Here is a 17,006-nt window from a genome sequence, read left to right on the forward strand (position 1 = left end):
CCCGTTTTGAGATCTCATGGAATCCCAAATATTTGATAAAAACGCACTGACATGCAACTAGTACTTATTTGCAGTTTTTTTTTTTTCAAAGAAATACTTTTTCTTAGTAAGCGACAATTTTCTAGACGCAACACTTGCGCTGCCTTAGAAGGGCGACCGTTGAAAGGATGCTCAAATAGAGTCCAACGTCTTATATATCCTCAAACTGGTCAACCAATATACTTGGTCAACGCAGCGATAAACATGTAAATATGCTGAAGAAACAACAACAACTAGTAAAACAAATAATACGTAATATTGGGTAAAAGCAGCAAAAAAGTTGACAGTTTCCAATTCAAAAATTCAACGATGCATAAAATTTGTGCATTAATTGAGCAGCCGACTCGACTTGTTGCAAGTTTTCAAAGCACAAAAATGTACTTGCATGGAATACATAATCGACCTAGTAGTATGAATATATGTAGGTAAAATAATGTAAATACTTACAATAAGAACATCCAACAATGTGACAAAAGGTAGATATGCATATATTTTTATGCAACCCATTTGTAACAAGCAGGTTACACCCACATAACTCTAAGTACTTAAGTATAAATGGAGTGAGTAAGAAAGGAAGGGGGGGAAGGGGTCGCAGTGAGGCCATCTTGTGCTGAAAACAGATGCTAAGAAATACTCGTATTTAAAGAAGTTATTGAAGCCTTATTAAAGCGAATTAGAGAACAGATGACAGTTCAAAGAATTTATTTTAGCATAAAAACGCAAATCTTAACAAACTACAGCAAGCAGAGTGAATTCAGATGCAGCTACAAACATAATAAAATTTTCAATAAATGAAGTTACATATACAGCCCGCACTGAGATCGTATAACCTTGGGAATTTACCCTTTCCGTACCATAAGAAAGTCTTTAGTAGTTTTATATTTTTTTAACCGACTTCAAAAAAGAGGAATGTTATCAATTCGTCGGAATATTTTTTTTTATCTTTGTAACCGATTTCTATAAATCTTTTTTTAAAAGATAGGTGTTACCTCAGCGGTGATCCCATTCTAATTTGCTTTAAATCTGATCATTGGATTATAAAGAAATTAACGATGATCTTAAATTTTTATATTAGAATTGAAGTCGGTGTTGTTTTTTGCCTAAAATTACTTGTTTAAATTTAGAATGTGACACAAGTAATTTTAGAAACAATTTTTTTTATCAAAATTAGAAAAATTTATTACAAGCAGAAATATTCTTTTTTGGATTTCAAATAAAAAATAAAAAATATTTATTTAAGAAATTTACGAAAGCATACTTTTAGGGGCAAACTAATTTTTTAAGATTTTTTACAAAAAAAAAAGAAAAATTGTGAGAAATTATTTTTAAGAAAATAACGTCAACGTTTTATAAAATGTGCTCTTAAGTATTGAAAAGTTGTTTGGACAAAAAGTCATTTCTAGAGCTCGAAATATGCAAGAAATATACAAAGTATATTAAAAAAGTTTATAAAATTAGTTAAATAGTTATACTATTACTACAAAAAAAGAGCTTTTTATATAGCAATTTGAATAACACATGGGAAACACAGGACCTAAGTCGTTTGCACTTGTGTCCAGGTTATTAAGATTTCAGAGAAAATTAAAAATTTTTTTTTAGACGCATATCTCCAAGTTTATTAAAAACTTGTATTTAGTTAACTCTTTAAACTACTTTAGTAGTATCTGTGGAAAATCATCCGCATTTGCGGCGCGGCGGGGGCACGGATTCAGGAGGTCAAACCATTGCCAAAGTCCCCAGCGTAATAGGCCAGGAGAGCATACCGGAGGATAGTGGCGAGGTAAAGCCATTCCACTTTTCTTCAGAGTTGAAAGAGGACCTATCTCTTGCATGGGATGTGGGTCGATAAGCAGCCCGCTGCCAACGACCCTCCAATGACGGAATTGGTCCTACCAGCACACAAGAGGAAGAGAAGGAGGAAATATCGGGAGCGAAACGCGAGAAGGGAAAACCCTCTTATGGGGCTGACCGAACTCCTCCTGTCGCTGTATTCAGTAAGCGGCCCACATCTACGGAGCTGACTCCAGCAGCCAGTGGGACCTTGGTGGATGCACCGATATCCAAATCTGCTGGCGAACGTTGTAAGAAACTTCCTGGTGCCTGCTTGCTGTTAACTAACTGTGAAATCTGTGGATTATAATTTATTTTGAATGCACTTGATTAGAATACTTATAGAAATCCCTATTATTTGTACATCGTATGGTTTTCAATGCAATAATGGGTGTGCCAACTGCAAGTTGTATTAAAAAAATTAAATTAAGTGAAATAACATTGGAAATTGTCAAACAAAAATAAAGTCAAATTATGTAAAGAAGTATAAGTTTGGGCGAATCCGAACCTTACCTATACACCCGGCACACTTTTTTTCACCTTTTGTAAACTACTTTCATAAGCAGGGGCACTTTTTCATCGATTGCAAACATTTTCGATAATATGCTCAGCTAGTCGTAACGAATCGATAAAGCAGTTACATACAGTGGGCGGTGCCACGCCAATTTTGCAAAAAATTCTGAATTATCTGTAGTTTATACTCCGCTCAAGTGCGCTCAGGCATAATAATTAAAATAAAATAACAACTAAATAAAATATTAGTAAACTCAAAATTCTGGCCGACGAAAAATTCTCCAATATTCAATAAATTATTTTTAAAGAAAAAAAAAACTTACATTTTGACCACCCTTTATTTAGTAGTGGGAAAAAACTATATGCTTAACTAGAGGCGCTCAGGTTATCATCAGCGCTTTGCAAGTGCTTCCTCAACTCTTCTGACTTTGATTTTGAAACCGATCTCATGAATGAAACAAAGCTGTAAGCAGTTTACAAATGACTTTCGCAATGAATGGGTTGGCAAAACATTTATTAATCGTAATTGCGTTAACATTTGCAGCAACTAGTTTAATTGCACAAAAGATAAAACTGAAAGCCGGTAGGTAGCCTTGTGGAATGAAATGCTTGAAACTTTAAAAATATGTATGTAGCAATTTTTTGTTTTGTTTTTGATTTTAATTTTTCAAGGTGAGACTTGCAATCCGTGCCAATTTGAATCCTGCAGCTGCCAAATGTGGTCCGAGTGCAATCCATTACGAGACTTGCCTGTGGCTAATATAACATTTTGTAATCGAAGGAAGGGCATTGTTTGCTGTCCAGACGAGCCAAAGGCACCAGAGGATTTTCAGCCACTATCACCAGCTGAGGTCGGTGAGTTTATAAACATGTATGTATGTATGTACATTAGGGTGGTCCAATAAAAAAGTAAAGCCGGAAATTTAATGCACTCATCGCCTAGGATTTTTCTATACCGAAAAAAAATTGTACCCCTTTTTTATTTTTAAATTAAAAAATATTTAGAGGTCCCTCAAGGCGCTCAAAGTTTTCCATGTATTTTATATGGGGAAAAAACTTTTCGTAGAAATGGTATAGAATCCTTGAAAATCAATATTTTTTATTTAACCTTTCTCTATCGTTAACAATTTTTTATAGGACCCCTAAAAACCTCAAATGGGTCCCCCATCGCATTTTTTGAGGTTTTTAGAGGTGCTATAAAAAATAGGTAATAATAGAAAATGGTTAAATAAACAATTGGGTATTGTTATTGGAAGTCAGCTGTTAAGGAAATCATTTCTTGTTTTTAACGTGTAAAAATCGTAGCGCTCGGTATTGGTAAAATTTGTGTTAAACCAGCAGGAAATCTGTAATTGCTTCTTGTGTGTACAAATGAACGTTTCTGGGCTAGTTCAGGCCTATTTCAGGACTATTTCGGGACTAGTTCGGGATTTGTTCAAGATCTGTGCAGGACAGTTTCAGAACCATTTCGGGACTTGGTCGGGATCATTTGTCTGGACCTTTTTGCGACTAGTTCAGCACTATTTCAGAATCATTTTGTGACTAGATCATTTCCGGACGAGTTCAGGACTATTTAGGGGACATTTTGGGCCTAGTTCGGGATGATTTTGGGACCGTTTAAGACTTGTTCAAGATCATTTCGGGACGAGTTCAGAACTTTTTCGATCGTTTCAGGACCTGTTCATAACTAGTCGGGTTCATTTCGAGACCGTTTCTGAACCATTTCTGAGCTATTTCAGGACCATTTCAGAATTAGTTCACGACTATTTCGAGACTAGTTCAGAACTATTTCAGGACTAGTTCGGGTTCTTTTCAGGATTGGTTCAGGACTATTTTCCTTGACCATTTTGAGATACTTCATGACTATTTCAAGGCAACTTTGGGACTAGTTCAGGACAATGATAAGACCATGTTGGGACTGATTCGGGATGACTTTGGTACTAATAAGGGACCATTTCGGTACCGTTTCCAGACTTGTTCGTGATCCTTTCGGAATAAGTTCACGACTTTCTTTAGAAGCGCTTCAGAATAATTAGGACAATTTGTAAACTCTTTTAGAATCATTTCGTCGTGGTTTGAAACTAGTCACGAAATTATCCTAAAATATTCCTGAACAATACCCAAATTGGTCATGAAAAAGTCGTGTGGTGGTCCTAAATTTCTTTCTGTCTCCGCCGATGCATACATACTAATTTATGTTGTAGTTAAAAGCTGATTTTGATACTTACTTGAATGCTTACTTTTCATTGCGAACTTTTTACAGCCTGCAGTGATTTCGCAAAATCTGCACCGGCCAAATGTCCGCGGCCCTTTATAGCCGGTGGTGAATTGGCAAAATCAGGCGAATTTCCGCCGGCTGCTTTGTTGGGTATATTCAATTCAAAAACTAATAAAACCAATTGGATTTGCGGTGGTACGCTGATCAGTGAACGCTTCGTCCTTACAGCGAGTCATTGTACTCTGCGGTAAGTAATCATAAATAACAAACATACGAGGGATGCTGTTTATGTTCTTTCCAAAATTAAAACCGCATCATTCGCATATGTTTGAGAAACTTCTATTATACTCGTATTTATAAAATTTTTCACTCAGTGGCTCGCCAAATATCGTACGCCTTGGTGATTTGGATTACAGCACAACGCTCGATGATGTGGGACTTCAGGAGTTTTCCGTACTAAAAGTCATATCCCACCGGCAATTTTCACTACAACGTTATTTCGATATATTGTTATTGGAATTGAATGGCACTGTCACATTCACCACATATGTCTTACCTGCGTGCATTCTGACGCCGAATTTGATGAAATACCATACTGGTCAGTATTGGGCCGTTGGCTGGGGGCGCGTTAATGATTCGGCAGTTTTCTCTCAGCAATTGCGTCGCGTTCAATTGAAACTTCAAGAAGATTGTAATGAGATCGCCACCGAATCGTATGATTTGGAACGTGGTCTACTCGAACGTACACAATTCTGTGCTGATGGGGAAACCTATGACACTTGCAGTGGTGACTCAGGTGGACCGTTACTTGTACCATTCCCACACAACCAGGAACTGTACAGATGTATGCATATGGTGGCCGGCATTGTATCGAGAGGGCAGGAACATTGTGGTATGGAAGAGTTGCCTAGTATTAATACAAATGTTACGGCTTTTCAAAAGTTTATTGAAAATTTTGTATGGCCATCAAATGAGTAATTTTATGAATTTAAAAACTATTGTTGTCTCTCTTAATAAAGTTTACTAATTGGAAATGAAAATTTGATCGGGAGCCTGATTAATTTATTTGTGCACTAGAGGTCTTTAGATACTATGCGGTGTTCTTTTTGGAACGAACATTGACGGGGGGGTTATCAGATACGGCAACATTTGATATAAGCTATCGAGTAGTACACTTTTGTGGTTCAGCATATCTTAAATCCATTGAGGATTTGTGGTATGAATCGGGTGCTGACTGGACCGGTACGCTGCAAGAATTTAAGCAAACCTAGATACATTAACCAGCCACTAAGGAAATCTAAGAGAAATTATTTTAACTGAAGTTGAAATTAAGCAAATATACAACTTTTCCATGCCAAGTATGAATAACTTCTCCAAAGGGCTAGGGGCAATTTTAAATGTATGTGGCAAAAAAAATATCTACCAAAGGTCTAAAACGGCAACACTGGTCCGGGGTTGCGTGATTAGAATTGGTGGCACTGGGGCTGATGGTTGGGCGGGTGTTGTGCGGTGACTGCTGGGTTTTCTGTGGGTTGTTGCAGCAAGCGGCAAGGGCCAACTGGCCCTCCGGAGGCTTCAGCATGATTTCAGATGGCACCAGTTATTGCAGTTGTTGTTGCGGACTGAGGTTGACGAGTAGTGGATATTTCGGCGGCAGACACTACGTGACCAGGGTAGGGGTTTTGCTTTATGCCGGCGTCGACCAATAGTGTGCAGAGCAGACTTGCCAGTGGGACACGCTCCCAATGTGAAAAAATGGGGTTGGGAGGGGTTGCTTCATAGGTCATGGTCATTGGTCCGAATAGATGCTCCGAGTCAATCCGGTAACATAGAACCGGCCATCTTGCGTTTGAAGATAAGGAGATTCTTGTTGCTGTAGCAGCTACTCACCTGGCCTATATCGGCTTGTCTCTCAATCGTTGCGGTCAAACTCAACTAACCGGAGGCACAGGAAGCATGCAGCTTCTATGGCGTTTGTCCATAGGGACAGCGGCGTTAGCTGAGTGGGGTTTAGGGGGCATGCGAAGAGATGTCTCGAGTCACGAGGTGTCTCTCCACATGCCAGGCACTCGTTCGGCACATCTGCATCTAAGCTGCAGTAGCCAGAGTGAAGTTGGGCTATTGTGGTTCGAGTCTCCCGAGGCAGACGAAACTTTGTCTCGTCCACGTTAGGTGGTTGTGTTCCCAAACCGGCATTCACAGGTCGAGAGTCACTGCATGGAATGTCGGTATGCTGTCGGCTCCAAAGGTGGGTTGATTTATGAACCTCTTGTATTCGTCCGCTAGTTCGTTGAATTCATTGGCCTTTCTGGAGGTGCCACTTCAAACTAATCGGCAATATTTGGAAAATATCGAAATAAAATTGATTTACCGTTTTATGCACAAAAATTTTTTATTCTGAAGTATAGAATATATTCGAAATTCGAACACATTTGTGGAACCACAACCTTACCACAACTATAGGGTTAAGCTTTGTTGACTAGCAGCGCCAACACTCTTTTTTGTAGATTCCAATGCAACCCGCCATCAGCTGTTGAATCGAGCTAATTTCTTATTGGCACGAAATAGACGGACCAATAAATACATTGCGTTAAAATCAGAAAAAATTCAAATTAATTTGTGGCAGGAGACGCTGAGCTTGCTGGGATAATGAAGCAGTTTCCTCGCTTTTCAACGGCACTTCGTGCGAATACAGATTTGGAAGCGAAATTGCCTCAACCTGGAGCGGCTCAAAAGGATTTGAGAAAATTGCAAGAAGAGTAAGTGCACACAACTGTTACATAGATTTCACCATCAACATGCGTCAGATCTAAATTAGAGCATTCCAGAACGTCTACGATTTGCAGGTTTTGCAGGATTTAGTCCAAATTTGTTCCCATACGCCACGTTCACATAAGGTTTATAAAAGGCGAAAACAGCTGTTCCTGTAAAACCTGCAAATCCGTACGGGAGTACGGGAACAGGCAACTTGTGTACATACATATGTACATATACATATATAAGATTCCATAATTTTTTTTTCATATCTGCAGAGAAATCGCGGAACGGCAAACATTGGCGCAGGTACTTGAACAACTGCCTCCTGAAAAGCAACCACAAGCGAAGGTACATCTTCAGAAGCTACGCAACCTAGTACAAGAATGTATGGGCTACGAAGAACAGCCACAGGTGGTGGAGCATGCTGCACTATTTATGTTTTGGCTGCTATTGGAACAACGAGTGGTGACTGTGGCGTCGAAAATGCGTGTGCGTGGTATGTTCGGCAGTATCTTCGAAATGAAACTCACTAAAATACACCAATGCATTGGCGAAATACGTCAGTTGCTGGAAGATTTTCAACTTGAGGCTTTAAAACACTGGAATCGCAAAACAAATCGAGATGCGCTAGACAAAAAAAGTTGGGGCACAAATATACGCGTACGCTTGAAAGGACCACCCTTGGGCGACTTACAACAACTACAAGACCTTGCACCTAACGCTCAATTACAAAAAAATGCAGCTATTAATTTTTCAATGCAATGGAACAAAGATGCCGAACAACTGCGCAATGGGGAGAACGAGAGTGAATTGTCGCAACTGCTAGAGCTGTCAGTAACTTCCGGTGATCCGAAACTTGTAACCAAAGTAAGCGAGCAGCTTAGCTCGAAATGCAGCAACAATGAATTGCAAAATGAACTTATTGAACTTCTGGGATTTGATCGCTTCGATTTGGTAGAGCAGCTGCTGGAACAACGCACCACAATTGCTGCAAAACTGGAACAACATGAAAAGCGTGAACAACGTTTACAACTTACCAAATTAGCTCAACAACAACGAATAACTGGCAACAACGAAATGAGGCCGACAGTTACCAAAACCGTTGTGGTGCAATCAGCACTGGAAAAAGAGCTTTCTAAACAAAATCGGCGCGACGGTAAGAAGATACAACGTATGTTGCAAAGCATGAATCGCAACAACGATGACGACGACGAAGCTGTTGCACGCGCATTCAATCCAACGCAACTACGCCTTCAACAACAACGTAAATTGCTCGAAAATGTGCAACAACAACCAGTACTAAAAACTACACAACGCTTACAGGAAATGCGTGCAGCCGCTAGCTACCACAGCAACACAATACAATATCCATACGTATTTGATAGCCAACTTACAGCCAAACAACATGCCGGGTTTATAGGCGGCAATCGCATAAGTTTGCCAGACCATGCCGAGCGCAAAGACAACAAACAGTATGAAGAAGTGAAAATACCAGCAAACGAACCGCCTCCACTTAGTATTGGCAATAATCGTATTCAAATTTCTGATCTCGATGAAATCGGCAAAATGGCATTCGAGAATTGCACAGAACTCAATCGCATACAATCGGTGGTCTATCCGGTGGCATATCACAGCAACGAGAATATGTTGGTGTGCGCTCCCACTGGTGCTGGTAAAACCAATGTGGCTATGCTAACTATGGTGCATACGATACGAGCACATCTCGAAGGAGGTATCATCAATCGCGACCAATTCAAGATTGTTTATATAGCGCCGATGAAGGCTTTGGCAGCAGAGATGGTTGAGAATTTTGGCAAGCGTTTAAAATCTCTGAATATTGTTGTGAGAGAATTGACTGGCGATATGCAGTTATCAAAAACAGAAATGACACAGACGCAGGTGTTGGTCACAACGCCGGAAAAGTGGGATGTGGTCACTAGAAAGGGTGAGACTTTATTAATCCTTTAGGCGATTCTTCTAAAGGTTTAGATTTACTATACAGAGGAGCACTCTTAAGCCCTCTTCCCTCTTCATTAATTTTTTTTTCTTTTCTCCACCGACAGGTGCTGGCGATGTAGCACTCATTAGTTTAGTGAAGCTGCTCATCATCGACGAAGTACATCTGTTGCACGGTGAACGCGGTCCTGTTGTTGAGGCGGTAGTCGCACGCACTCTGCGCCTCGTAGAATCTTCACAGAGCATGATACGTATTGTCGGACTATCGGCTACATTGCCTAATTACATCGATGTAGCGCACTTCCTTCGTGTCAATCCAATGAAAGGCCTTTTTTATTTCGACTCTCGCTTCCGGCCCGTGCCCTTGGATACTAATTTCATTGGCGTTAAAGCAGTAAAACCGCTCCAACAACTCTCCGATATGGATCAAATTTGCTATCAAAAATGTTTGGAAATGGTTAAGGATGGACATCAGGTCATGGTATTTGTACATGCGCGTAATGCCACTGTGCGCACAGCAACAACCCTGCGAGAATTGGCGCAGCAAAACCAAACCACTTCCTTCTTTTTACCCAACGAAACTACGAATAGCTTTAATTTGGCACAGCGCGCTATACAAAAAAGCCGCAACAAACAGTTGGTTGAGCTTTTTGCTTGCGGTCTGGGCATTCATCATGCGGGCATGCTGCGCTCCGACCGCCAGATGGTCGAAAAGTACTTCGGTGAGGGTCACATCAAAGTGCTAGTCTGTACGGCGACACTGGCATGGGGTGTTAATCTACCCGCGCATGCTGTTATTATAAAAGGTGTGTTTGTTTTTGGATATTATACTGATTTGATATAAAATATTAACACTTTCCATAACAATTTCAGGAACTGATATTTACGATTCGAAGCATGGCTCATTTATAGACCTCGGCATTTTGGATGTACTGCAGATTTTTGGTCGAGCTGGTCGTCCTCAATTTGATAACAAAGGTGTTGGCACCATCATTACCACCTACGATAAGTTGAATCACTATCTGTCGCTGCTAACCAATCAATTCCCAATCGAATCGAATTTCATACAGTGCCTCGCCGATAATCTAAATGCCGAGATAACACTAGGCACCATATCGAATGTCGAAGAGGCCATTGAATGGCTGAGTTACACGTATCTCTTTGTTCGAATGCGCATCAATCCACATGTCTATGGCATCGAATACAGCGATCAACAAAAAGATCCCACCCTGGAGGCTAAGCGTCGGGGTCTCATCATGTCTGCCGCTTTGAGCTTGGACAAGGCGCGCATGATTCGCTTCAATCAGCGCACAATGGATTTCAACATTACAGACTTGGGACGCACAGCATCGCATTTCTATATTAAATATGATACAGTCGAGATTTTCAATGATCTGCTTAAACCTTTTATGAATGAAGCCGAGATTTTCGCAATGATTTCACAGGCACAAGAATTTCAACAACTTAAAGTACGCGACGATGAGTTGGAAGAGTTAGATGAATTACGCACTTCCTACTGCAGAGTTAAAGCGGCCGGCGGCAGTGAGAATATCAGCGGCAAGGTGAGTATATGAATATTGAAAAATGAATAGAGAAAAACTTAATTTTTTTACCGCTAATGAGGTCATCATGCTCTTTAAATCGAACACTTTTTAAATAAATTATTTGATCACTACATACATACGCTTGTGAATATATTTGTCCACCGCGCTTCTCCACAGGTCAATATCCTCATGCAGACATTCCTCTCACATGGCTATGTGAAATCTTTTTCACTCATCTCCGATATGGCCTACATAGTCCAAAATATAGTACGTATTACCCGCGCACTCTTCTCCATTGTGCTGCGCAACAACAACGCCATACTGGCCACACGACTTTTGCAGATATGCAAAATGTTCGAACGACAGCAATGGGATTTCGAGACGCCGCTCCGGCAATTTTCTGCCATCAATGCTGAAACTATTGACAAGCTTGAGAGGCGCGGCATCAGCCTATATACGCTACGTGAAATGGAGCAAAATGAATTGAAGGAGATATTGCGCAATCCGCGTTTCGCTGATTTGGTGCTTCGTTCGGCGCGCGAGGTACCCATGCTTGATGTCGAAGCAATGCTGCAACCAATAACGCGCACGGTACTGCGCATAAAAATTGACGTCTGGGCCAATTTCAATTGGAACGATCGTGTGCATGGGAAAGTCAGTGAGCTATTTTGGTTGTGGATTGAAGATCCAGAATCGAATTTCATCTATCACTCCGAGCAATTTCAGGTGATGTTTGAGATGAGTCGCTTTGACAGCATTTTTTAAGCTGTAAATATGTTACTCTTTTCTACAGGCAACACGCAAGTTTGTTTATGGCGGCAAGCCGCAACAACTCGTAATGACCATACCACTGAAAGAACCATTGCCACCGCAATATTATGTACGCATTGCAAGTGATAATTGGCTCGGGAGCGCCACATGGACTGCCCTCTCATTTAAACATCTCGTGTTGCCCGAGCACCATCCGCCACTCACCGAGTTACTGCCATTACATCCCTTGCCAGTCTCAAGTTTGAAAAATCCGCAATACGAATCGCTATATAATTTCACACACTTCAATCCAATTCAGACACAAATCTTTCATTGTCTGTATCATACCGACAATAATGTGCTACTGGGCGCACCCACGGGCTCTGGTAAAACTATTGTCGCTGAAATTGGCATTTTCCGTGCTTTCAACAAGCATCCACGCGCCAAAATTGTATATATTGCACCACTAAAGGCGTTGGTTAAAGAGCGTATATACGATTGGAAGCGTCGTTTTGAGGGCCCACCTCTGCGTTGGAAAGTGGTGGAGCTGACCGGTGACACAACGCCTGATATACAGGCCATACGTGAGAGTCAAGTTATTGTGACAACACCGGAGAAATGGGATGGTATAAGTCGTTCGTGGCAGACACGTGAATATGTGCAGGATGTGGTTTTGATTGTGATCGATGAGATACATTTGCTGGGCGAAGATCGTGGGCCGGTCATTGAAGTGATTGTCTCGCGTACGAATTTTATCACTTCGCATACGGGGCGTACCATACGCATTGTCGGCTTGTCAACGGCATTGGCCAATGCGCAAGATTTGGCTAATTGGCTGGGCATCAAAAAGATGGGTCTGTACAACTTTAAGCCATCGGTGCGTCCTGTGCCACTACAGGTGCATATAAATGGATTTTCCGGTGAGTATAATATATTGTATATTCAATTAAACTTGACATATACACCTTTTTAATGCATTTCGCAGGTAAACACTACTGTCCACGCATGGCCACCATGAATCGTCCCACATTCCAAGCTATTCGCACTTACTCACCCTGCGAGCCGGCCATCGTTTTCGTATCGTCACGCCGTCAGACGCGGCTGACCGCACTCGATTTGATCACTTTTGTCGCGGGTGACGAGAACCCTAAGCAATTCCTTCATTTGCCCGAGAACGAAATGCATCAGATACTGCAAGGAATCAAGGAATCTAACTTGAAATTCTGTCTTGCATTTGGCATTGGTCTCCATCACGCTGGTCTGCAGGAACAGGATCGCAAGACTGTCGAAGAGCTATTTCTCAATCGCAAAATACAAGTACTCATCGCAACTGCCACACTGGCTTGGGGCGTTAATTTGCCGGCGCATTTGGTCGTCATTAAAGGCACTGAATATTTCGATGGCAAGGTAAAAAAATATGTGGACATGCCGATAACCGACGTGCTACAGATGATGGGTCGTGCCGGTCGGCCACAATTTGATAACGAAGGTGTTGCTGTAGTGCTGGTGCACGATGAAAAGAAAAATTTCTATAAGAAATTCTTATACGATCCATTCCCCGTTGAGTCAAGCTTGTTGGGCGTGCTGTCGGAGCATATAAATGCGGAGATCGTTTCAGGCACTGTACAAACCAAACAAGCTGCACTGGACTACCTAACGTGGACTTATTTTTTCCGACGCCTGCTACGTAATCCAACCTACTACAACTTGGACGGCTTGGAACCGGAGCAGCTGAATTCGTTCCTGTCATCGTTAATTGAACGCGTTATTTATGAATTACAATCGGCAGCTTGTGTTCTGCAACGCGAAAACTTGCTGATACCGACATTCCTCGGCCGTATAGCGTCCTTCTATTACTTATCGCATCGCACAATGAAACACTTTCTGGACGATTTGGCCGAGGGTATGAGCACAAGTGAAGTACTGGCGGCCATTGCCGACTCGTATGAATTTGATCAGCAGCCGGTGCGTCACAACGAGGATAAATACAACGAGTGAGTACCCGAAATTCCTTTAATTAACGGATATTGGGGTTATTTTAACCCAAATATCTTGCTAAGTATCAGCTCCAACAACAGAAGTATTCAACTTAATTGCATATACTAGATATATTACAAATAATGTTTTCTATACAAATAGGGAACTTGCTGAATCGTGCCGCTTCCGTCCACCAGCTCCCACCTGGGACTCACCCTACACAAAGACATTTCTGCTGTTGCAAGCGCATTTTTCGCGCCTCTCACTGCCGAATTCCGATTTTCTAACGGACACCAAATCTGCGTTGGACAATGCCACGCGTGTCATGCAAGCCATGGTTGATTATACCGCCGAACGTGGCTGGCTAACCACGACGCTACGACTCCAGCAGCTAATGCAATGCGTTATACAAGCGCGTTGGTTTGATGAATCGGAATTTTTGACACTACCACATGTGACCGCCGCCAATGTGTCTGTCTTCTATAACATAGAACACACGTATGCTTACCTAACTCTGCCGGCGCTCAAAGAACTGTGCAGGCAGGATTACGAACGTCTAGCTGGGCCGCTGAGAGATGTGTTTGAAGAGCAGGAAATCGAGCAAATCTATCGGGTATGAAATACAGTGCAATCAGTCTGCATTTGAGTTTATTTTTTAACTAAAAAATTTGTTTTTCTTCGACAAGGTGGTGCAAGCTGTGCCTGAAATTAGCGTGCAAATCTCTATACAAGGTAAGTATTATGAGGCTATGGAAGCTGTGCGTGTGCTAACTACAATGCCATCGACGGACAACTGGACGGAGATACATCCAAATGAGGTAGCAACATTTCCCGTGTCTTTTATTAACAAAATTTTTAATATATATTAATCTGCTTCAGGATTATGTACTCAGCGTTGAAATGAAACGCGTAAATTGGAATGCGCGTGAGCAGCGTGTACATCACGGTAATCCCACGGCTATACACTGTCCGAAATACCCGAAGGGAAAGAGTGAAGCCTGGTTCCTAACCCTGGGTTCCCAAGCCAATAGCGAGGTACTCGCCATGAAGCGTGTAAGTGTGCGTGGTCAGCGTGCCACCAATCGTATTTGCTTCCAATCCACACCACGGCGTGGACGTGTGGTACTAACGCTGTACCTTATGTCCGACTGCCTAATTGGCGTTGATCAACAATTTGAACTGCAATTCGATGTAGTTGACGCGAAAGCTTAAAAATTCACAAAAATAGATGTTACAGTTGGAGGCATTGGGGAATCTGCCAGCTAGAGACTGAAAATTGAATTTGAAACCACTGTTTCCCTCTTTCAGTTTATCCTTGCAAATATTAAAACGGTTTGTAGTTACTATAAGTAAAGGCAAACTTGTAAGTGTATTCATACTACCTGTATGTAAGTCTAACCTGTTACAATAATGTAGCTTTATTTAGCGAATATTAATGCACACTTAAAAACCAAAACTTTTTGGTTTATAATCCATCTAGTATCTATTTTATTATTCATTATTATCTCTTTATATTTTTGTAACTTAACTAAATTAAGTTCGTAAGCGAATATTCAAATATGTATTTGAGTCAGGGAAATGAAGTCCAATAAAGTTGAAGAATCAAGAAGTTGCTTGGTTTTTGAGGAAGCAGCATTTAACTTTCTGGTAACCGTATGTTAATCTGGCCAGTGGTAGGCTTAAAGATCAGTTAGTCCAGACTTAACTTAATTTAACTTACCGTAAAAGCTCAGTGAGTCTAGACTTAATTTTCGTAAATTAACTGAACTTAATGTTTTGGTCCACCTGTTATATGAGTACGACAATTGCCATTTAATAAGGTAATTCTATATTAAAAGATGAAGACATCCGACGGTATTGCGAGCATTTCAGTAATTAGGAAATTGTTCGAGATAGATTGATGATTAAACAATAATTTTAAAATTGGTCCGAAATTAACTGTCATTTATTCACAACCCCTTAAGGCCCGTTTACATACAACTTTGGCGTTGCGTTGGCGTTGGCGTCGCTTCGACAGCTGACTATGAATACATGTATTTATATGAAAGTCTCCATATAACCAAAGTTGGGCAACGCCAACGCCAACACAACGCAGAAAGATGGCCAACTCTCAACTTTTCGCGCGCGTCGTTCGTCAGCTGTTCTAAATAATCAAAATTATGTGATTTAATTTTAATTTTTAATCAAATGCGGGCAAGAAATATAGTTTTTAATGCAATTATTGATGTAAAAATTTTGATTTATCAGCCGCTAGTATGTTAATTTAGTGACCAAAGTATTCTGTGCTAAGCGTTCATTGTAGCAAGCACGGGCGTTACGCGCGCCGCTGTCAAAGCGACGCCAGCGCCAACGCAACGCCAAAGTTGTATGTGGACGGGCCTTTATCAACTGAGCGTTTCACTTGCAACTCAATCATTGAGCAATTCGGCAGCTGCTGGGATCGAAATGGCCTATAGCCAAAATTTACTAGGCACCGATGACTACGTACAAGAATGTGCCAAGGCTACGTGGATGTATATCAAAAAGATGAACAACCTTTGTGATGAGTTAAATTGTGAAAACTTAATTTCGACAAATCCTTTTCGTTAGGGTAAGTGCTCTTTGCACTATGTCATAGAGGGTGTTCCCAAATTTTCCCCTCGCTGTGATTACCGGGTATCCTTGGCACATTATTCCATTATTGGATAGTAACTCTATTAATTAATCTTTTAATATGCTCCATAGGGGACATTACCGGACTAAGTTTAAACGCCCGATCTGGCTGCTTTAAATTAAGATCAGCCAATCAAATGTCTGCCATCTGTTCAATTTAAACTCAGTTTACGTAATCTAAGTTTAAACTGGCACTGAAAAACTGGCCCTTAGAGAATCAAAATGAAACAGATTTCGACGTGGCATTAAGTTACGTTAAGTTTCGGCTGTTCAATTATAAGCAACACCCATTTAACAGAATTTTTAAGAGAGCCGTAAGTAACGTTAAGTTGCCATAATCAGACCATAAGAATGCGCAAAGCACGACCTCACCCCACTCAGTTGCGTTCCGTATGTTACTTGACAACTGAAACAGCGCAGTGTCCAAGGTGTATTCAATAGGTGATAGCAGTACACGGATACCACCTTATTGAATACGCCTTGGCAGTGTACCTTGATCTACCAGCCCGATATACATGTTGCCCATGGTGTAACGGTAATGAATCTAGGGTGGTGGTTCTTATATGGTTGTCTAGAAATTTGTCTATTACCTTTTGAGCAAACAATTTTCGACTCCATGCATATAACACGGTGTCGGTAACGTCGATAATGATGTTTAACCGGGGATTAGTGCAAACCAGGCTTTGAGCAACCGACCCTAAATGGGAATATGGAATAGCGCCTCGGCAAAAGTTTCCGTGTATAAACACAGACTTAGTGACGGCGGGAAT

The 17,006-nt window shown here is 41.1% G+C and overlaps 3 protein-coding genes across 3 annotated transcripts in view; 2 read left to right on the forward strand and 1 right to left on the reverse strand.

Annotated features, from left to right (window-relative positions):
- LOC118738809 overlaps positions 1–162 on the reverse strand; it is a 2,604-nt gene extending 2,442 nt beyond the window's left edge. The window contains exon 1 of the mRNA XM_036469801.1: positions 14–162. The gene's annotated coding sequence lies outside the window, so the exon portion shown is untranslated. The remainder of the gene's footprint in view (positions 1–13) is intronic.
- A 2,715-nt stretch (positions 163–2,877) lies between these two features.
- On the forward strand, positions 2,878–5,635 carry LOC118738795 (serine protease snake-like). Its single transcript, XM_036469780.1, has 4 exons — positions 2,878–2,965; positions 3,055–3,237; positions 4,646–4,847; positions 4,975–5,635. The coding sequence occupies exons 2-4, from the start codon at positions 3,099–3,101 to the stop codon at positions 5,576–5,578; spliced, it is 945 nt and encodes a 314-aa protein (XP_036325673.1). The 5' UTR covers positions 2,878–2,965; positions 3,055–3,098; the 3' UTR covers positions 5,579–5,635.
- A 1,495-nt stretch (positions 5,636–7,130) lies between these two features.
- On the forward strand, positions 7,131–15,224 carry LOC118738774 (activating signal cointegrator 1 complex subunit 3). Its single transcript, XM_036469742.1, has 10 exons — positions 7,131–7,359; positions 7,633–9,302; positions 9,421–10,119; positions 10,187–10,875; positions 11,035–11,583; positions 11,651–12,527; positions 12,593–13,601; positions 13,747–14,197; positions 14,271–14,402; positions 14,464–15,224. Exons 1-10 carry the CDS (start codon positions 7,250–7,252, stop codon positions 14,794–14,796), a joined length of 6,519 nt encoding a protein of 2,172 aa, XP_036325635.1. The 5' UTR covers positions 7,131–7,249; the 3' UTR covers positions 14,797–15,224.
- The last annotated feature ends 1,782 nt before the right edge of the window (positions 15,225–17,006 follow it).

This window comes from Rhagoletis pomonella, unplaced genomic scaffold, assembly GCF_013731165.1.
Source record: "Rhagoletis pomonella isolate Grant_MI unplaced genomic scaffold, Rhpom_1.0 Rhpom_scaffold_00001, whole genome shotgun sequence".
Lineage (NCBI taxonomy): Eukaryota > Metazoa > Arthropoda > Insecta > Diptera > Tephritidae > Rhagoletis > Rhagoletis pomonella.